Below are 22175 nucleotides of genomic sequence, written 5' to 3' on the forward strand. Positions count from 1 at the left end.
TTTCCGCAAACCATCACTTTTGGGCAACCCTGCTGTTTAGATGAACTCATCCAATGTGGATTGCTTTGAGACCAATATCGAACATTTTGTCTCTTCACTTCACCATTGATATAAATCACAGCTTCATCACTGAACAACACACAGTCGTTAGTAAAACTGATATTTTCATCCAATTTATCTGCAAACCATTCACACATCTGCATGCATCAATCAGGATCATCTTCAGTTAAGTGATGCAATATCTGTAATTTGTACGGATGAAACTTTCCCTCTGCAAGGATTTTGTGGATGGTTGACCTTGGAACACCCAACTCCGTGGATGTCCCACGAAGCGATTTCTTTTGGTTGGCATTAACTGTAACAGCCTTTTTCGTTTCGTCTGAAGTCTTTGGTCGTCCGGAACAGGGTTTGTCCAACACACTGCCTGTTTCTTTAAACGTGTTGATTAATTTCCCGACGGCATTAAAATAAATAGGTTGACAATAAGGGCGTTGAAAGTTAAATTCTTCCGCAATTTTGCAATACGACCATCCTTTTCGTCCACTTAAGAGTACGGACTCGATTTGTTCTTCTTTATAGACAGAGCTATCATTCAATCTGGAAAAACAAAAACAAATTATTAGAATTCCCTATGTATCCAGACTTCATGGACACACTATTTGAATTACTTTTTTTTTTTTTTTTTTTTTTTTTTTAATGCCTTTAGGGATCTGTGATGTGAATGAGCAGTTGCTCTGAGAATGCTGTGTGTGTGGTCTCGGTGAATCTTTTTCCTTCAACCTTCAGAGAATTGACTTAAACTATTGCTTTTCCAGATTCCTCTTTCTTTTAAGCCGCAAACGGAAACGTGGCAGCAGAAAATTTCGGAAAGTGTTGCTATTTTCACTACTAGCTTCTCACTTTACATATATATAATTAATGTGTAATATAGCATAAAAATGTATAGCTGTTAGTATATATACATACTACGTTTTTTATTATTTTATGCTCCATTATGTTAAAAGGAAGAAAACCTTAAAAAGTAGCACTAACAAACTTAATATGGCTTTTATCCAGTTGCTCAATTATGGTAATTCTTCCTTCTATACGAGAGTATAAGTGAATCTAGTAAAGGAGGATGAAAACCAGGTGAGATTGCTTTCAATGTTTGGATTTCCTCTTATTTCAGAATCGTGTGTCTGTATTTATGGAATTCCTTGATCAGAACAAATTCGATCCAGTGTCGATCGACGCCGACCAGTCGGAGCAGCTGGTGCGGTTGTTGGACGCTGTGGTTATCCGATTGGAAGGAGGATCCGACTTCGATCTCCAGGCCCTGAACGAGTCCTCGGAGAAGGAAGAGGAAACACCACCTCCAAATACTTTTGTCCCGGGAGAGGAGTAAGTATTCCAAAGATAGTCACCGGCAAAAATATATAACTACCATGGAATAAGATTCACTTTTACTGACAACAGTACACAAATTAATCACTGTGCAGGATGCCGGAATGAATCGGGCAATTTCGCAAAACAGAATATAGTCAGTGTGTCCAGTAGATTGAGGAAACTGCTTTCACCATTTTGGGGCCGGTGAGTTAACCATTCAGAGAGATCCAAATTGTCCTATTCTTTAATCACAAATAGACATATGAAGTTTCAGTTTCATTGAATTTACGCTGTATTTTTTGTCAAAATGTGAAACGTGACGATTGAGCTTGATCCCAGCCGCTGAAAGTGTTATGTTGTAGTTAATGGTCTCCAATAAAAAAAGTTACTTCGTCTCACTTTCCCAGGTGAGACCAAAAATTGAAGACAAAAGGATCGGTGTAATTGAATCCTGCAGTTCGTAAATATTCTCCTTTGGGAACTCTGAGCCAGTTGCATTATTTAGTACATGTGCTATTAACATTTGAAAATGTTTTCAAGTTGTTTCAGAAAGAGGGCTCACTAATTTATGTACTTCATGAAGAAGCTTACACTATTGTCAACAATTTGTCAGCCCGCTTCGTCAAGTCAGTGAGTTTATTTCGGGGTTTGTTGAACAACGTATTCCGACAAAATTTCCAAGACCGTATCAAGAGTTAGAAATAATACTGTACTATAAGTAGGATAATAGAAGTTGCGTGCATTCATGTTGTCAGCATGCAAGAATAATAATAAAATAATCAGTATTGCTCTTTTAATATGGTCGGAAACTTTCTTGGGACAGAATTAGTTTGTTGTTTTGGTAATGAGAACACACACAACAAAATAATGCTACGAGCTGCATCTCAAGTGTTTATATTGAACTTTTGGCTGATTACGTGATCTTGAATATACCGTAGCTTGCGAGACCATTCGATTTCTTCACAACTGACACTCTCACTCACCGTTTAGGATCGCTACATATTGGTCATGTTATTTTTAATTTGTAAATGCTGTACCTATTCAAATGGTAGAACTTCTTTTTTTCTTTTTTAGAGGTAGGGAGGGGGATTATAATCGCATTGCGGTTTTTAACAAATGTTAGGAACACCGATAGATATCAGTAGACGTGTTTTAATGGTTTTTAATAAATTGTAAATGATAACAATAATTTGACAGTTTTGACTATGTAAAGTTACAACGTATTTTCGATTCAGTTCTAGCACTGCATGTAAAGCTCAAACATAGTATTTTTGAGAATGAATAGAAATACTACTGGTAATGCTATCTGAAAAGATATTGTAACGTGTTACTGGATTTTGCGGCCAGTGATGAGGTTTGGGTTTTCTTACTTGCATTAGATTTCTGTAGTCATAGGGGTTCTTCTGTTCTCTTAATAAACAATCCTCAAAACTGACACAATTTTTTAATGGGTGCATGTATTCAAGTACATACACTATATTCTGTTTTCAATTAATATACAATATCAAATAGTATAACCAATGAATTTAAATGTTTTACTTCCGTTAGTATACATTTAATTGGTCGATTTTCGGTCGCACCTAATAATTTCATATGAATGTAGCAGTTTTTCCTGTCATTCTCTTTCTTGGCTGTAGATTTTGAGACAGAGCTTTCGGATTCCTAAGAGCATTGAATTTCTTGCTATTCAAAATACTCTTGAGTTCCTGTTTTCCATTGAGTCAATAGTTTCTGCGAAGGTTGTGAGAGTGTAGTCTCCTGATGACAGCGCGTTAGTAGTGAATAGAAGGATACTTGGCTGTGTCGTAACTACTTTCGTCATGAAGATTTCACGAGGTCGACTATGGGCAGACCGTCCGTGGGAGTACTTCCATGTTCTTCGCTTTATCATTGTTTCAGTTATTTGATTATCATAGTGTGTATATTAGTATAATTTTAAATGGGCGATGTTTCAACTTCATATTTAGTTTCAACTTTATATCTGATGAAACATTTAGCGAAAGGGTTTCTAATTTCTTCAGTGTTCTGTGGTTGTGTTACTTTCTAAATGTTATATTATTTGTTTTTTCTTTTATTATCTTATAATTTATGTTCTATTACTGTATATTTTTCAGTTCTTGTTTTTGTTGTTTTTAACTATTCTTTTATTTTTTGTGTTTAATCATAACCCTTATAAATTCTCTTTTCATTAATTATTCTTTATTTTTGTTGCACTCACACCGACCCAACCCTTCGTATTAGTTTCTTCTTCCACAGCTAAAATTTCTGCATCTTCAACTAGGTAACATTTATCATGTGACCCTGGGTTCCAGTGTGGTGCATACCTGGACGTTTCACAGCTGGTTCGATCCCAGCCCCCGCCAAGTGAACTTTGTGGTGGACAAACACCGTGTGTGTGGGTTTTCTCGGGGTTCTCCCGTTTCTTCCCACTTTCTTCATTCCACCATTTCATTCATTACTCATCATCACCGTCTCCTTTAGCCTAACCGGCATAACCGTGGGACGTAAAACTCAGTTTCACAGCTGTGTAATTTTCTGTTCTTCCTGCATTGTCCCACTATGTATAGTTTACTGCTGTAAATGTTGTGTGATAATGTTTTCAGTATTTTGTGGTAAATATAACATGTATATTGAAGCACAACGCATTCACGAGGAGCTAGATATACTAAGTTTTACGTTTATGCTTGTATTAGATCTTTGAATCAGTTTCATTCTAAATGGCTGCCAAAGGTCTGTTTCAGTGATAGTTCATTGTGTTTGTGATGTTTCAGTAAAGAAGAAAAGAAGAAAGAGAAAGCTCCTTCGCCGCCAGAACCTAAAAAGGACCCTTCTCAGCCGCTCAAGTTGACCATCACATCTGAGCAGGTGGAACTGCAAAAGAAGGCCAAAGAGTTCCTCAAGCAGAAAGAGAGCTCGGAAAAACAAGGTACATCTCAATTTTAATTAAGTTTTCGTTCAAACTGGGAATTCAGTGGTCTAAAAAGAAAAGTTTATATGTTTGTCCTATCATTTCGACAATGAGATCTCGAAAACCACAAGTGCTAGAAACGTGCCATTTCCACTAGTCAATTCCAAATTTTGTGTAGATTTTCAAGTTCTAATTGGATATTTAATAAACATGTCCGTTATTTCTTTATTACACTTTTAGGGCTACATTGGAAGTGTTGAAATTTTAAAGAAGTATCATATTCTGCGAGTTACACATTCCATCACAACATAATAATATATGGGGGTTGCATATCTTTCAGTCCTTTGTTTTATGGCTAAATGATAATAAAAAGCAAAGAATAATCATTTCTCCAGGCTAAGATAAATCTTTATTGTTTGGAGTGTTTTGCCGAATGAACACCACATATCACTGACATTACAATTAATTATGTATGTAATGTATTTGCTTATTAAATACTGCATGCAAGAAGAAAGAAAACACTGATCATACCAGAAATAGAAACTTCAACCGGAAGTAGGTTTAATCTTGCAAACGATACGAGATATTGAAAAAATAACCGAAAAAATCTCCCCTTTATGGTACCCCTTACCGATTTTTATCTAGACGTCTTTCACTTGTGTCTGTAAAGGGACATGAACAGATGTGAGGAATGACAAGGAGATCCATGCTCACATATGAACGATGCGCTGTGTAGAGAGCGCAGGTTCAGCTAGTTATTCTTGGTAGCGTTCAATTATTAAATAAATAAATAAATAAATAATAATAATAATAATAATAATAAACTAATACTGTGTTCTGCTGCTTAAAATAAAATATGATAATTTTAGTTAATACTGGTGATTAACGTACACTCAATATTTTAAAAAAGAGAACGAAGACGGTATTTGTTGATATAGATTGAGTGTCAAGAGTAAGTGTTTCTTGATACAGATTCAGATTCCCAAGAGTAGGTGTTTGCTGGTACACAGTCATTGTCAAAAGTCTGAGCACACTATTGATTTTTCAGAATTTTGCAAATAAAGGACAATGTTCATACAAAATCATATTTATTAAACTCGTCTTTGAAAATAAACATCATTATTCGTGTAAAGATAAAAACACTCATGGTCTTGTTGACATCGAGAGAATTTTATTGAGGAAAGCTGCTTGGAAATAAGCAGATGACTAATGAACAGGCAGCTAACGTGATGCCTTGTTTGATAATAATCGTTTCAATGACACCTAGTGCTGTGTGTATAAACCTTTTTCAGTATATGTCCCTCTGCTTCAACCAAACAGTTTTGATTGCGGTAATCAATCGTGTCGTAATGTGGGCAAAGTTGGATGTGAATCTATGACATACGAGCTTACTATTTTCATTCGCGTCAAACAGTTAGGGTGAAGAACATGCAAATACTATAAAATACCTAAGAGAAAATGTTAAATAAAAGTCGAAGCACGTGTTCTACAAGTGATAATTTTGAGAAAAGAGTGTCCTTCATTGCGAAAAATCGCTCAGTGATCGGGCGGAGCACTGCGTCGAACTCTTGAAAGAAACTCATAAAGTGGTGTAAATATTACACGGAAATTTACTCATAATCCAAAAATAATAATTACTCTGGAAAGCAAGTTCGGAGGAAAAACAAGCAAATTTAATATCCGTTAACCGCTCCGGAAGCACGGATAGAACTATGTAAGAGCCGTTTCCAGTAGGCACCAAATAGAACGGTGACCCAGAGCTTTCAGATCTATGGACTTAGGAGTAGGATTACGGTAAAGAAACCATTCCTTGAAGGAGGAAACATTACAAAAAGATACTCCTGGGAAAAGAAAATAATAATAATAATAATAATAATAATAATAATTAAAAAATAAATAAAGTCTGCAATGATAAACAGTGGAAGAAGGCACCCTGGACCGACCGTCTTTTCGCCTCTCAACGCTAGAAGTCGTCGTCCCGAAGAACGCTTTATTCCCGACCGTGTAATACCTACAGAAAGGCATGGAGAAGGTAGTGTCACTCTTTGGGGATATTTTACAGATTACCAAGTATCGTGTATCTTGGCACCTTTACCTACCTTTTTGCGTATAATTTTTCTTTCATTTTATTCTTTTTTTTTTTTTTTTCCTTTTCTCTTTTCACTGATTAGTGTTCTGTACATTACATGTAAATAGGACTACTAATGTCATAACTTTCATGATACAGGCATCGGAGCTTGTAAGAAATGTCGCGGATGCATGTAAAGACATTATGAATGTTCAGTTGTGAATGTGAAGGTGCAATGTTCTCAAATTTCTTTGTTAAAAGCTATTGTAGAAAGATGGTAATGACTTGTATTGCAATCATGTGATGTACGAACACCAGATTCTCACATAAGGCTTACATCAATATCCAAATAGGAGAGTATAAAACCTCCAGAAAGAACCATCTTCGTCACTTCTCTTCGCCCAGGTTCTCGGTCCGTCTACTCCGTATTTTCACTTCATTAGAAGAGGTCCGTCACCTGCGGTTGTGTCTAGTTAAACTTAGTCTGTCAAACGCGATATCATTCACGTATATCTCTCACTGAGAGTCTGCGTTCATTCAGCCTGTGTACTTTTCTGTAAATCTTTACTTTCTGAACTGTACAACTTCTTCGACCAATAAATTCCGACGACTTCAATCAAGTTTATATATACGTTTCATTACTCTGGGACATTGTTATACTCTATCCGGGAGTCGCACTAGTGATCACCAGCCGACGCCAGAGGAAGAGACGCTGCCCAAACCGCTTGGGGCGCTACACAAGTTGGCAATTTAGTTCGAATTAATGGAATAATAGACAATAACATGTTTCACAACGTTTAATTAAAGCATGGAATTCTATCAGAAATGCGGATTTGGGGCAGTAGCGTTGTATTACAACAGCATTAATATCCGAAACATTCTTCCAAGCTATGCAGTAATTATCTCAATGCAAAAAAGACTCCTACATCTCGAACAAATGGAATAGTCGTCACAGTCGTTGGATTCGTTGCCTATCGATCTCTTGTAAGATGAACTTGACAGTATAGTCCGTAAATAAATTCTTATGAGTACTGAAGGTCTTTTGGAAGCCTTTTCAGAACTACTGCAGTCGCATAGCATTGCAGAAATTGGTTAAGTTAATCAAAGAAATGCTTGAAATATGTAAAGCTCTTATCAAGGCTATGAGTCGACATTTCATTGAATGGAAAATATTTTAATTTCTTTATATGAGCAATGATGTTTATTTTACAGAAGAAATCCAACAAATTGGATTTTGTATGGGGTCCAAAAATAGGCTCAATTTTCTCCCTCAACCGTATATTCAAACTGGAAATGGTAGAAGGCTTTTTGTTTGTTTGTTTGTTTGTTTGTTTGTTTGTTTCGGTTTCAGCATTGATCACCATCAGCGTAATGCGGTAATAGATATATAGCAATATGCGGTCTTTTGGTATAAATTCAGCTTTCCAAGAATGGATTCCATCTGTACTTTTTACGTCTCTTTCATAAATGAATATGATAGAAGTCTTCTACCTCTTCCGGTTTGAACCGTGGTTTGCATAGAGCAAAAACTAAAAAGGTAAGGGAAATGATTTTGTGATGCTGATTAAGTATCTTAAAGAAAGATTTCATCTCCGATCTTATTTATTTATGGTTTCATTTACGTTTTGCTGTTATTTTATATAGATACTACGGTGAAGAAGAGGAAAAGGGAATACGATTTTGAAAGTGGGAGCGACTTCAGTGACGAGGATATTGGGGAACGCATTATCCACACAGCCACCGAGGATACCACACGTAAGTTCATATCTATTGTACTCACCATTGGATCCGCGGGTTACTTAGGAATAATAATCAATGTTTATACGTACGTAGTTTCATACATACGTGACTGAATTAATCAGTTCATTCATTTAGAATTGGGTAGTTTATCTCCCTGAGGATAGGTAAAGTGCATAAATATCTGTAATAAATAATAATAATAATAATCTTTTTTCCGTCAGTAAACATTGTTATTTCTTTCTCTTGCTGTTATTTCTTACATATTTTATTATTGAAGTTCCTTAAATATGTGAGTCTTCTCTGAAATGTAGTCAAAATTTTATAACTTGGATGATCACTGACTTAACTGAGGCTAAAATATACACAGCTGTTCGATTATTTTCAGTTACTTGGGTTAAAAAAAATATCATACGTACATCTAAAAGTTCGCCTCTTTTTACACTTATCTTTTAGAAAACACCTTAATTAAATCCTTTTTTGGATCTACTTTGTTTTCTACATTTTAATGTTGCCATCTAAATTTTTTTTTGAAGGAACATGAATTTTAGTACTCTGAGGGGTAGTTTTCTAATTTGCAAATTGGTCTAAATTAACGGTATAAACCACAAATAGGGAACATGCGGCCTTAAAGCCACATTCGGCCTTCTAGATCTGTTGTGAAAAATGTTGTAAATAAAAATGAAAATGAAACGAAATATTTTAGTTTAACGTCCCACAGTTATCCCCTTTAGTATGATTAAAACAAATGAATGATGATGGAAGAGTTGGTGGAATTATAAAGTGGGAGGAAACGGAAGTACTCCGAGAAAACCCACTGACACGATGTTGTCCACCACAAGTTGTATAATGATACGAAGTATACGGGAAATGAAGAATACTTTAAGAACTTACATGTCAGATCATTTATGTGCACTTTGAATACTAATTAAAGCTCAGACATCCAGGTTAAAACCTGATATCCCGATGCTGTCTCGACAAAACACAATCACAGGCAGGTCATTAGGTAAGCAAAAAGTAAATGAAGGATAAATTTTGTTACTTTTATCTTTTTAATATATTGCAGTATTTACAATTCGATGAAAAGTACTAATGTAATTATGTAACTAATTGTAAAATAACTAGGAAAATTAAGTTTATTTTAAACTATCATACGCGACCTTCTTGGGAAATGAGGATTGTCAGTGTAGCCTTCGAAATAGAAGTGTTTCCCCACCTATGGTTTAGTCCTTGTTTGTCAAGATTACATTTAGCTAGGGTTAATTTTGGTTCCTTAGTTCTAATAAAGTAAGATAAATAGAGAGGTGTTTGTAGTAACAAGGTTTTATGTAGAATATGAACTTCCTTTAATAGTGTGTTTTAAATCATTGAAATGCTTAGATAATCCAAATCTGCTGATTTCTGATCCTTATAGTGCCGGAGTCTTGATGCTTGTATTTTTTTAATCACACCAGTGTGTGTGACTCTTAATTGGCTCAAATCCGTAAATTTCCGAATGTGCTTTTCTATCAAATAAGTTCGCTTTAAATCTAGATTTCTTTTAAAGTATTAAGAGATTCTTGAAACTCATACTTCTGTTATGTCTCTGTTAAGCTACGGAAAAGTGTCGGTCACGCAACTGACAGATAAAATTGCTAATTGAACGTAAGGAATATTAACGTTATATTCTGATTTACTAACCTACGACATATTCCTGTATAGACCAAAAATTAGGTTTGCACTAAATATTTCAATCATATGAAAGGGGCCGCGGTGGCTCACCGGTAGAGCGTTCACCTCTGGTGCATGGGGTCCTGGGTTCAAACCCTGTTCCCGCCAAGTAAACTTTACGATGGACAAACACCGTGCTCGTAGGTTTTTTCTTCGGGTTCTCCCGTTTCCACCCACTTTCTTCATTCCACCATTTCATTCATTTCTCATCTTCACCGTCTCCTTTAGCCTAGCGGGCATAACCGTGGGACGTAAAACTCAAATACTTCATTTCATTTTCAAATATATGAACGATTATACTTCCTCGCTAGGTACTAGGCTTCTTCCATTTTATGAAGACAGTTTGTTATATATTAAATTGCTTCAGTTATATTATTTACAGTAGTTTTTTGCTGTAATTTGAACAATTTAATATATATATATATATATATATATATATATATAACGAGTTCTTTTCACAAAATGGAATAAGCCTAATTCTAATAATTATCGAGGAAGAATAATTGCTCATGTATTCGAAATATTTAGTACAAACCTATTTTTTAAGGAGTGTGGTTTACGAAAATTCTTTTTTATGTTTACCCTGTCTGTGTCAGTTCCGTCCGTGAAAAGAACTGATTGGTTACCAGTACATTCGGCTTAGGATGTAGAGGTTCAAAAGTTAAGGAAAGTAAAAGGAAGTGGTGGAGATCAACCATTTGTGTTGTTTTCACTTTGATCACTGTGGCGGAAAACTGTAATACGCAGTATAACGGTAAGTGGTTTCTTGCAGACGATTAAGCAACCTAAGAATCCCCTCTACTTAACCGGAAGTGATAGAAATCTAGCACAACTTCCGGTTTTAATGTTGATTTACGTAAAACGATAAGAGATGATTGCGAGAAGCGATTTTCTTGGAATTGATGTAGCATTTTGAGAATAGTTACCATCTACACTTTTAACCGTCTTTTCAGACTAAAAGTAGCAGAAATGAACCACTTCCAACTTCAACGTCGATCGCTATAGAATAAAAGCGATAATAGATAGAAATAAGTTGTTTTTTGCAATCCGTTAAGCATCCCAAGAATATATTCCATCGTTACACTACTCTCTACTTATACCGGAAGTTGTATAAATCAACCACTACTTCCGGTTTTATAAAATATCACGCCATACAACCCTACTTCTCGTGATGTATATACTGGCACTATTACTTGTTGGTGGATAGAGAAATATGTCGCAGGTTAGTGAATTAGAATGAAATGTTACAGATAAATCCTTTATCAATGCAAATAGGTTTTCGAGTTTTTGATTTCTCCTCTGTTTCCGTCTTTTTGGCCTTCCAGAAACTTCTGTTAAAACAGTTTGTGTTTCCCCTCTCTTAGTATCGAAGAAAAGAGTAAGATTTTTAATAATCAGGCTTTAAAAAACGTTAAGACCACATTAGAAAATTATGTTCTTCGGACTTCAATTTTTCTTTATATGTAGAGAGAGGCAAAATTGCAGAAAGTTAGGGGTGTTTAATTTTAATTTTTGAAAAGACAAACATACCTCAACATCCTTGTATTAAATTGTAACACACACAATAGTTTCAAGACTTCGCTCACCTCTTCCTTAATGTCATGATTCTACGATGACATGATGAAGCAGTTTTTCACTCTGAGAAGATCCATAACTCAATGAGATGTTTTAAAACTAAAATTTTTAGTTTCATTTCATAGTTCTTTGTTTCGTAGGACAAACTTGCTGAAATATTCCTCTTGGATAGCTATTAATGTTTAGAAATGTATTTTAGAGCTCTGATGTACCGCAAATATGCTTCAGTTTTACTGGCAATTATTAAATGTCTAAATGGTAGAAAATCTCTTACACGCACTTAAATATTTTAATTTAATGTATTGGCGTTAAGTTCAAATGCCTACCAGTTCTTAAATATTAAATGTACACCCAACAGCAAAGTAAACACAAATAGAAAAAAAAAAAAAAGTGCAGTACATTGGAACTCTAACTCGAGGTCTTCGGCATACTGTGCCGATGCGCCAGCCACTTCATTACTCAGTCCAGTCCATGAACTGTCATACATTTCGTCAGTCTTAAAATCGATGTTCATTCATTCAGACTACACTGTTTGTACCACTTCAAGAGTGGAGGATGTATGACTCTTTCAGGGAGCGTGCTGGGTAGCGCATTGGCACGGTACGCCCAAGATCCAAGATTCGAGTCCTGGTCTAGTCGTACATGTTTTCACCAGGTGTCTATCGGTAACGAAAGTTACGAAAAAGTCACGAAATCAGAAAACGGCCATGAAAGTCAAGAAAAAGTCACGAAATTTAGCTTTTAGGTGACTTTTTATATATATATATATATATATATATATATATATATATATATATATATATCTGTACAGATATAAGTAGAGAATTGAAATTTTTTTCTATAAAACGTCAAAATTCACCGCCAAAAATGTCTATGGTCGGCTTTAGACGCTATCAAATCGCAAGCAAAGTATACTTCTATCGCATGCATGAAAAATTCAGTGAGGAACACGAAACGAAAAACAAAATTAAAATGAAAGCAGAATACCATAAAGAGTTGAAGGAGAAGGAAAGGAGATTGTTACAACAGACGAAAGAGGAAGTTGAAGCACTTGAGAAGGAGATCGAAATAGCTCAAAACAATATTAACCAACTTAAAAGAGAGATAGAATCCATAAGTGGAACTATTTACAATCAGTGTGACATTTTTAAAGAATTGCTAAGGATTTGTCAATTTATGTGTATTTAGATATGTAATTTTAAGATTAGTGGATTTGTGAGTGTTTGCTATTGGTTAGTTACCGAACAAAACAGGCTATATGCAATGAATATACTGAAAGTGATGTGGGAAGACACCAAGTTTTTATCGCTGCAGGGAACAGCCTTTGAAAGTAAAGATAAGATAAATATAAGTGTTAAGTAATATAGGTACAGTTATTAGTTTTCGAATGTTACGTAATTTTATGGTTTGGTAAAGAGGTCACGAAATTTCATTTTGGAATTTCAGTAGACACCCTGTTCACTCTTCGTATACCATTAAATTTGCATCTACCGTATAAAGGGATTGTGTTAAAAATTGATTTTTTCCTTTATTTATCAATATAAACATAGATAGGTTTGTTGTTTCTCCTTAAGGTTTTTCATATCTATTCTCCTTACATCGTATTGATCTCAAGAAAATCGAAATGTTCCTTTATAATTAGAGATGAAAAGGTAGTCATGAACACAATATGGTATTCTCCAGATTTTATTATTGCTTTATTTGTAGAGAAAAGTAAAATTGCTCAAATAGTAATAACATTGGTTTTCACTTAAGCATCCGTTTCTCTTCATCTTTATGTAGAGGTGTTAGCGACCTTCCCGCTTTCTTCATACGACTTCGTTCAAGTATTTAGGACCGTTTTTGGCAAAAATTGATGATGGTGGTGGTGGTGATGATGATGTTGATGTAGTAGTAGTAGTAATCGTAATCTTTATATATTCAGTATCAGATTTATTTATTGCAGAAAACAGGGTTTGTGCAAAGACGGTCCTAAAGAAGTTACATTGCTTAAAAAAAAAACAAAAAAAAAAACAAAAAAAAAACAAAAAACAAAAAAAAAAAACATACCTGTAACATTACTGCACTGTAGAATAAACTGTTATGAAAGCTATTTTCTTGATTACTTTTAATTTTTTCCCCCCTTGGGCAACATACTGAAATGTTAGGGATGTGATAGTCGTGGGTTTCTTTCATTTTGTTAAAGGTACAGAAATAAATTAACTGGAAGTAAGAGGATAGCTTTTATAATAGTCTATTCTACAATGCAGGAATGTGACAGATAATGGAATTCTTCAAGCAACGTAAAAATCCTTAAAAGTAGTCGCACTGAAGACAGCGACAAGCTGGTTCATGAAACGTATGTGGTGAAGATAAAACGGGCATTTAGGTGAGAAAAACATTATTAATATTCGATATGCATAATATCAGGTCATTGAGTGATTTCAATAATTGCACGCACTTTAGTTGGAAGGACTTTAATTTGTGGTGGCTGTTTTTGTCCTTATAAAATTGTGTGACGTTAGATTGTTATATTGTAGCAATGGAAGAGGATGAACCTCCGCCACCTGGTCTGGATGTGAAGGAGGAGCCTTCGGAAGAGAAACCTCCGGCGGAAGAAGAGGAAAGCGAGAACAAAGAAGAAAGGGAAGAGGAGGAAAAAGAGGAACTGGAGGAAGGAGAGAGGGAGAAGGAAACGGAAGAAGTGAAGAAAGAGGAAAAGACAGACGAAGAAGAAGCGGAAATGGTAAATATTACTCATTTGTTAGAGAAGCGTTATTCGTTCAATTGCGCATTTTGGTGTGGTTGTTAAGAAAATAGGTGAAACAGTTGTTACGTGTTTGATGAGTCGCTGCATTTCCTTTGTCGAGTCACTTCTGTTGTTTGTGAAACGAAGTCTTTCAGTTTTACTCACAATTATGCCGTCTAGGCCAGTGGTCCTCAACTTTTTTTGACGGACGACACACTTTACTCAACGTCCAGATTATTATTATTATTATTATTATTATTATATTGAAACATTAATTTTTGTGACTCTTTATACCACTGAGTATTATTGCTGCTTCTGGAAGTGTTGACTGTACAGTCTGTCTCGATTTTAATTAATGATTAAATTGTTCGTGTATGACGTTTATTCCATAGGATGGTAATCCAAAGAGAGCAAACATCACATTAGATAGTCGTAAATAGAATGTTTCGTCCGAGCGTTGACGACGAAACTAGTTATTACAAGTAATAGCTTCTTTCACCGCCAACTACACATAGGCAGAAATTCCAAATACAACCTTTAAATATGCTTACACGCTAAAGATTCAGCATCATATTTTTCTCAAGATAATAAGCACCACAAACAATAAGTAAAAATTATTTTCGGTACCACGCACATAAATTGATTACCACGAGGCATGAGGAGATAACATGCAAATCACAATCAATACGCACAAATGGATTTAAAATTTTAATAATTAACTATACTTACATCACTTGATATTAGGTAATTAAGATTACAATAGCAATACGTATCGATGCTTTTTTATCTAGTGGAATATAAACTGATAGACGAATGTTAGAATTATATGATGATGTGATTGAGTTCTGCAGCAATATACGTGAGCTGTTACATCTCTCTCGCTTCGGCGCCAAGTAGTGCTGCCTACCGCCAATTCTCTCTAGTTCTCGCTGTTCGCGTGAGTTTCTCGTGCTGGATGACGTAAGAACGGACAGAGCTGTGATTGGCTAGAGAAGCACTGGCCAAGGTCAGGCCAGTCGTCTGCATCCTCTGAGCGAGAAAACGCACACAGAGAAACATAGTCTGCTTGCAAGTGACAACCCTTTTAAAATAAAAGAGAATTAAAGTGCTTGAGCCGCATACAGCCAAAATAATGTACAAATGAGTTTGACACGTGACATTAGTAATGACTTAACTTTTATCGAGAAACTTAAACACTATATGCAAGGATAATAACTCTTTATATTAACGCATATTGTAGAAATCAACTCAAGAAAAAATACAGATTGAGAAACCTATTTCGGAAAGAAAAGTATTTGGAAGAGGATGACACTATTTGTATAGCATTTTTTTGAGTAGGCATATTAAACTTTGGTAACTCATTCACAGCTTGGAGAAACAAAGACGTGCCTAGCACCTGCTTGGTTGATTCTACTTTAAACTCTGGCTGTTGACGTTGCTGATTGATCGATTGGGCTGGAGTTTAGCGTTCCTTTTCAGCACTGAGGCTATATGAGACATAGACGTACAGTTTAAGGCCGATTCCGAATCATCACAATGCTTTCAGATTTAAAGGCTTCAGCACCGAGAATCGAAGTTGAGGCCCTGTGCAATAAAGACCGTACCAGTATGTCACCGGGGATGGCAGAGGACGTTTGGGTCAAGGGAGAATTTAGTGTATTCAAAATCTGATCTTTGCTGTTGTCTCTTTATTGAGTTGAGTTGATTTTAGTTTAGCGTCCCTTTCAGCAGCGAGGCTATATGAGACGTGGACCTACTGATTAACGTGGAATCCGAACCACATGAGCTCCCGCCGGGAATCGAACCCGGGTCTCCCACGCCAAAGGCGCGCATGCTAACCGCTTAGCCACGAGGGAGCTCTGTTGTCTCTTTATTATATTTATCAGATATATATCAGGAAGTAACTTATGTACCCATTAACAACATTTCTTGCATTGTATAATAATATAAAGAATGGTGTTTTTCAGCCGGAGGAGGAAAAGGAGAAGAAAGAGGAAGAGCCTGAGAAAGAGGAAGAAGAGGAGGAAGGAGCGGATACTGAGAGCGACAAAGAAAAAGACAAAGAGGAGGAGGAGGAGAAGGAGACTGAAAAAACGCAGAGTAATGAAAAGGAAGAAGATAAGCCCAAGCCACGACCTTTGCATAAGACAGCTTCCATTTTTCTCAGGAATCTTGCTCCAACTATTACCAAACAAGAAGTTGAGGCAGTAAGTATTTTTCATCCTCGTAAGAAAATAAAATCACAAGCATAGTATATATATCTTACGCGATCGATAAAACTCATGAGATCTTCACAGCTTTTATAATGCTAGACCTTACGAGTTTAGTAATCGTATGAAATACTGCAATGTATCTTTAACACTGTGACACATTTCTACTACTGTCTTAAATACTATTGATTTATTTTGCATTGCTAATTCTCTGCTTTCTGGGATCAAGTAAGAAATGATGTGACAATGCAATTAAGGCTGAGATACAGAGTCCCTAATTACAGCAAATAGGATAAATATAAAGGCTGTTGCAGAGAAGATGATAAATTTTTCCTGACTTGGTAAGACTGTCTATGATCTCGGCACTAGTCTCGTCGTGTAGGATGGCTAATGATGTATCCGTAGCAAGTTGTCGCATGTTTCTAAACCACATTAGTAACCAGCTGTGTTGATTTACGTGGAACGTGTTTAGTTTATTTCTCCAGGTTTTTGTGCGTAATATTGCTTTTCGCGATGAGTAGTTAAGATGCACAGCGACATGCCGTAAAATTTTGTTAGTCTTTAGGGAAAAGTGCTGCGAAAACATATGTTATGTTTCAAAAGGCATATGCCGATTAAAACAGACTGAGTAGAATCACAGTGTACCGATGGCATAAGTTGTTCGAAGATGGCCGCGAATCAAGCGCTTTGCTTCCGTATTCTGGACAAAGATCATCCGTGATTGATGAAACGCTAGTGAATAGCTATTCAAAGATATTCACAAAGTGGCAGGAGCGTATGGACGCTTGCTTAGCTGTCAATGGTCCCTATTTTGAAAAAGATGTACGTGTACTGGATATGGCTGATTCTGAATAAAATGTTCTGATTTGTAAGTTGTTTGTTTGATTTTAATGATTCTTGTAGGGGTCCATGTACATGCTTGTCTTTTGACCGCTACGCAGCCACGGCTGTTTAACCTATTGCGCTGATTTTGATCTCAATCGGAAACTAATGAACCAAATTTCCACTCTAGTGTATTATTTGGTAGCCAATGGAGGTCGCTGTTTTCCTATACGGAATTAGTCTCACCTTTTCTGCGACAGCAGTATATGACTAATACATGATACAAATGTAACCCTTTAGTGAAGAGAATGAATAATGTGCGCATTATATGAAAAATGTGTACCTTTTTCAACTCATTCAGTTGTAACACTAGTAACATTTATGCTGTAAACATAGAAGAGTAATAAACCCAAAGAAATGTAAAACGTTGACGGAACCGCAAGTATTACTAGTTTTTTCCTTGAAACAATGTAGAATCAAAGGCACACAACATATTTACAAACTTTGTTTCCGTTTTCCAGATGTGCAAAAGGTATCCTGGTTTCCTTCGAGTTGCAATTGCTGATCCTCAGCCCGAAAGACGTTGGTTCAGAAGAGGCTGGGTGTCTTTCGAACGCCAAGTGAACATTAAAGAAATATGTTGGAATTTAAATAATATCAGGGTAAGTTAAATGTAAAATCTTGTTTGAGTTTCAGTAAGGTGTAGTCATCATACTCACTACAGAACCCATTAAAATGATACTTGTTATTAACCTTAGGTCTCTCAAGGATCGTGTGATATTACATTGTTAATTTTAGGCGTGGGACTGTGGCAGTGGGTGAGGGAGGGGATAGGTAGTGTGTGGCATGTAAAAATAATCGGGTAGATGGACGTGTTCAATCCATAATTTCCGAGGTCGCTGAGATGAATAACACTCGAGATGCAATTTAAATCCAAATGCAGCCCCCATTGGCATGGGATGAAAAGGGTGGGGTGGGAAGTGGGTGACATTACATTTTCATCCTAAGGGGAAAAGGGTTCAAACTTCTCATAAACCTATTCTCCTTGTGCGAAAAAGAGACGTTTCAGCTAGTTATGAAATAATTCGTGGTTTAAGAATGGGAGAAAACGGGAGAACACGAGAAAACTGCAGACACGATATTGTCCACCGGAGATCTAACCCAGAACTGAGCACTCTGCCACAGCCACTGTGCTCCCTCTCCCTCTCTCGAAACATGGGGAAAATCACTATAAAATTATTCGACTTTTCAACTCTTCCCCATCCGTTAGTGACACGTAACGCATAAGCTAGTCAAATAAGTATGATTTTCCCCCCTAAGAAAATTGTATGAATTAAATCACATGAGAAGTTACGCGAGTTAAAGTTATATATATATATATATATATATATATATATATATATATATGTTCTTTCTTCGCTAAAATCTTACCAAGTTGCTTCTGTCGAATAATTTTATTCTTTTTAACGGTAATGATTAAAAGCATTTATAAGATAATTGTCCACAATTGTCTTCAAGTGCCTAGGTCATAACAAAATACTTTGTGTTGAAGAAATGTGCTAAGAAATATTCCAGCCTATAACGTTTAATTCAATGTGCATAGTATAATTTCTTGGATAGAAAACGGAATACTATCCCGGAAAGGTTAACGATTGCAACAGGCCGAGGAAGATTTTTTTTCTTTTTCTTTTTAAATTTCGATGTTAGATACAGAAAAATCAAGAAGTAAAATTTCTTTGCGTTTTATATTACTTCCAAAGTATCTCCTAAACTGAAATATTCACCGATGCCAACAGATGTCTAGCTTATAGGAGTTAAAGGTATAAAATGTCTAAACTTGGAAAACCTGAGCGTTTCACTCACTGATAGAGGATCAGCTCACTTCAGTGTGAAGGTTTTTATATTCCATTGTTTTTGTGTAATGTCTCACGATTATGCTCGGGGCTAAGCAAGGCTGTGATGACGAGATGGATGATGATGATGGAATCGAGGATACGGGAAAACTCCCGAGAAAACCCATATACGCGGTGTTTGTTCACCCAAAACACACTTGCCAAGAGCTGGAATTGAACCAGGGGTCCTACACACCACACGATAGCACTTTACCACAGGTTAGCGCTTTACCAGTGAATATTCCATTGTTTTGTGCCAAGTAGTAGTTACATGAATTTGAAATGGATAAATCTTGGTGTACGACTGTTATTTATTAACTGTCGAAATTTTCCATGGGAATATTCGGATTCTCTTGAGGGCTAGATTTAGCGGTTGAAGGACACAAATAGGAGCACTGGTTAATTCAATTTTACTTTACGAATAGATTTAATTAGAAATCACAGGTAAAAGATTAAAATATAGAATAGTAAGTATTGTATGTGTGTGAATATTCAAAAATAATGTTGTTGTCCGAAACTACATTGTGAAGCGCCAATTCCAGGAGCAACTTGGTAAGACTCTTTTCCTCGTTAACTATACCACGTCAAGTACAGCAAGAGGTAGGCGCGAGTCCATGCTTAGTAAAGCCAGCACAAAGAAACTATAAAGGGTAACTTCTAGCATAAAAGAATTAATTGAGTTGTTCACATGAAACCAATAACGGCCAAAGTATCTCCAAGTCTATGATGATGTCCCATGTGTCTTACAGTCTATATATATATGTTCTCTTCTTAAATGCATATATATAAATGAGCTGAACACACACACAATAAAAATACACCAACAGACAAAAATGAAATGAGCACAAATAGAAATGATTCACTGCTCGTGATTGTCTTCCTCCATAAAAGAAAATGAAAATGAATATTAAAACCGAATAAAATTTCTAGTTAAAAATATGCGCAAATATTGAAATCGGCACAGGAACTGCAATCATTGTGAGAGCTACTTTTTAAAATATCGGCAGCAAACTCACCATATTGCTTGATATCCATTGTTGTAACACAGAAATTTCAAAATATAAACGTTCCTTCTGCTAATAAAAATGTATTCAAATATCGAGATAATATCAGATTAAAAGAATTAGCACTGATAAGAATTTCAGCTTTTGCCAAAAAGCACTTTGAAACTCATCTTGATATTACTTAAAACTTTCCAGATGGTGTATATATGCTATATGGTTGTCATTTTGATTGTATAGTGCTAATTTTTTTGTGAATAACGTGGTATATTCACAGTAGATTTTTTGCTGCTTTTAACTTGTCAGAAGTATCCACACACTAATACTCCAAGTTTCATTTTTGAAATGTTTGCACACACTTGCTAGTTATTTTACACAAAACGAGAATTCACATGCAATAATTTCCCGTTGTCCTTGATTCTGTATGGAAAAACAAAGAAAATCGGAACAAAGTCGTTTCAACGTAAATGAACGAAAAGAAAGAAGAAAAAGAAAACGTTCAAGTAGATTTTTGTAATCATGAATAAGTTTAGTTCCTTAACTCCTTCAGTGTGGATGGCGAGTTAACTCGTGTCTTCAAAACGCACCTGCTGTGCGGATGGCGTGTATACACGCTTTCATTTTGCTTTGGCTATTTTGTATTGCGTATGGCGAATATACTTGCCCATAGTATGAGTACTGTTATCCCGACAATATTTAGCGAGTTTGCGCTCAGCTGGTTTCAATTGTTGCTTAATTAAAAGAAGAGGAAAAAGAAAGAAATTAAAATAGAGTTTGGGCTTCGTCAAATATAGTTTTCATTCTTTGCTTTGTTTGAGAGCAGACAGTACAGTAATGGCTTCAAAACGACATTTCAACGATGCTGACATCAAGGAAGAGTTATCAATTAGTGATTTTGAAACAGATTTAGAATCAACATCCAAAGTTCTTAATAATAATAATAATAATAATAATAATAATAATAATAATAATAATAATAATAATAATAATAAACTTTTTACAGCGGTTCGCATCTGAAAATTACTTACTGAAGGGGTTAAGTTGTTAAAAATATATATTATTTGCGGATGCTTTCGACTGTTTTAACTGTTCATGGCTAAAATGTATGACGTCAGAATGTATTTTTAGTTATTTCGTGACAAGAAGAAACATATCGATAACAGTTACTTTGACTAAAAAGTGATACGTAAGAACTAGTGTATTACATAAAAATTCTGTTGTATTTCTTACTTTCTCAGTATTTTTCAAAAACAACAAACTCACATTAATCTTTATGCAAACTTAAAGACTAACATTATTTATTAATTATGAGTGCTTTAAATATGAAATAATCACTATGAAGTAATCCAAAATTCAGTTGTAGGGTAATATTATATGAACATTTAAATACTTTTTATTATAATAAATTTTCATACTCTTGTATTTCAGCTACGTGACTGTGAATTGGGTGCTATAGTAAATCGTGATCTCAGCCGGCGAATTCGAACAGTGAACGGAATCACGTCGCATAAACAAGTGGTTCGACATGACATCAAGTTAGCAGCGAAGATTATTCAGAACCTGGATGCGAAGTGGGGACTGTGGGCTGACGACGATGGCGAGCAGCGAGAAGCCAGTAGTGCAGCCATTCCGGTTTGTTATGTGTTATTTTGTTCAGTATTTTAAAGTTAAATAATGATATCGTTAACACGTTAAGTGCCGCGTGACACCACGTTGGTTTCACATAAAATATTTCCTTACGGCCACGTGCTGCCAGGTTGGTCTCTCACAATTTCTTGTTAGTTTGTCCTGTGGTGACTCACTAATCTCACTTTTTACATTAAAAGCTATTGTAGTGTATAGTAGTCGACCTGGTAGTACGAGAAACAGTCTTACCTGAGGAATTGTGAGTCCAACGTCTGGGCACAATCGGCTGAAATTTGTGTGGTGACATGTTGGTCTCACGTGGTCACTAAGCCTACTCTGGACCACGGTCTCTCTCGGCCACGTGAGACCAACGTGTCACCACAAGAAAGAATCAATATTACATAGTACCGATTCTACAGAATTACCTCAAATAAATAAGTTATTATTTAGAAAGACATACAGAAACCAAAAATGAAGAAAACACATTTTGGCTATAGGAGATGTTCTTGTTGCAATATAGGTGGCACTTAACC

General features: G+C 35.7%; 1 protein-coding gene across 8 annotated transcripts in view; it reads left to right on the forward strand.

The window, feature by feature from the left end:
* Positions 1-22175, forward strand: part of Ars2 (arsenic resistance protein 2) — a 126950-nt gene that overhangs the window by 65539 nt on the left and 39236 nt on the right. For all 8 annotated transcript variants that reach the window (XM_081755283.1, XM_081755280.1, XM_081755286.1 and 5 more), the window contains 7 exons: positions 1169-1380; positions 4137-4291; positions 7986-8096; positions 13883-14088; positions 16059-16298; positions 17645-17785; positions 21445-21648. In XM_081755283.1, coding sequence (XP_081611409.1) covers positions 1169-1380; positions 4137-4291; positions 7986-8096; positions 13883-14088; positions 16059-16298; positions 17645-17785; positions 21445-21648 — 1269 coding nt within the window. The remainder of the gene's footprint in view (positions 1-1168; positions 1381-4136; positions 4292-7985; positions 8097-13882; positions 14089-16058; positions 16299-17644; positions 17786-21444; positions 21649-22175) is intronic.

This window comes from Thermobia domestica, chromosome 4 (assembly GCF_964235325.1).
Source record: "Thermobia domestica chromosome 4, izTheDome1.hap1.1, whole genome shotgun sequence".
Taxonomy (NCBI): Eukaryota; Metazoa; Arthropoda; class Insecta; order Zygentoma; family Lepismatidae; genus Thermobia; species Thermobia domestica.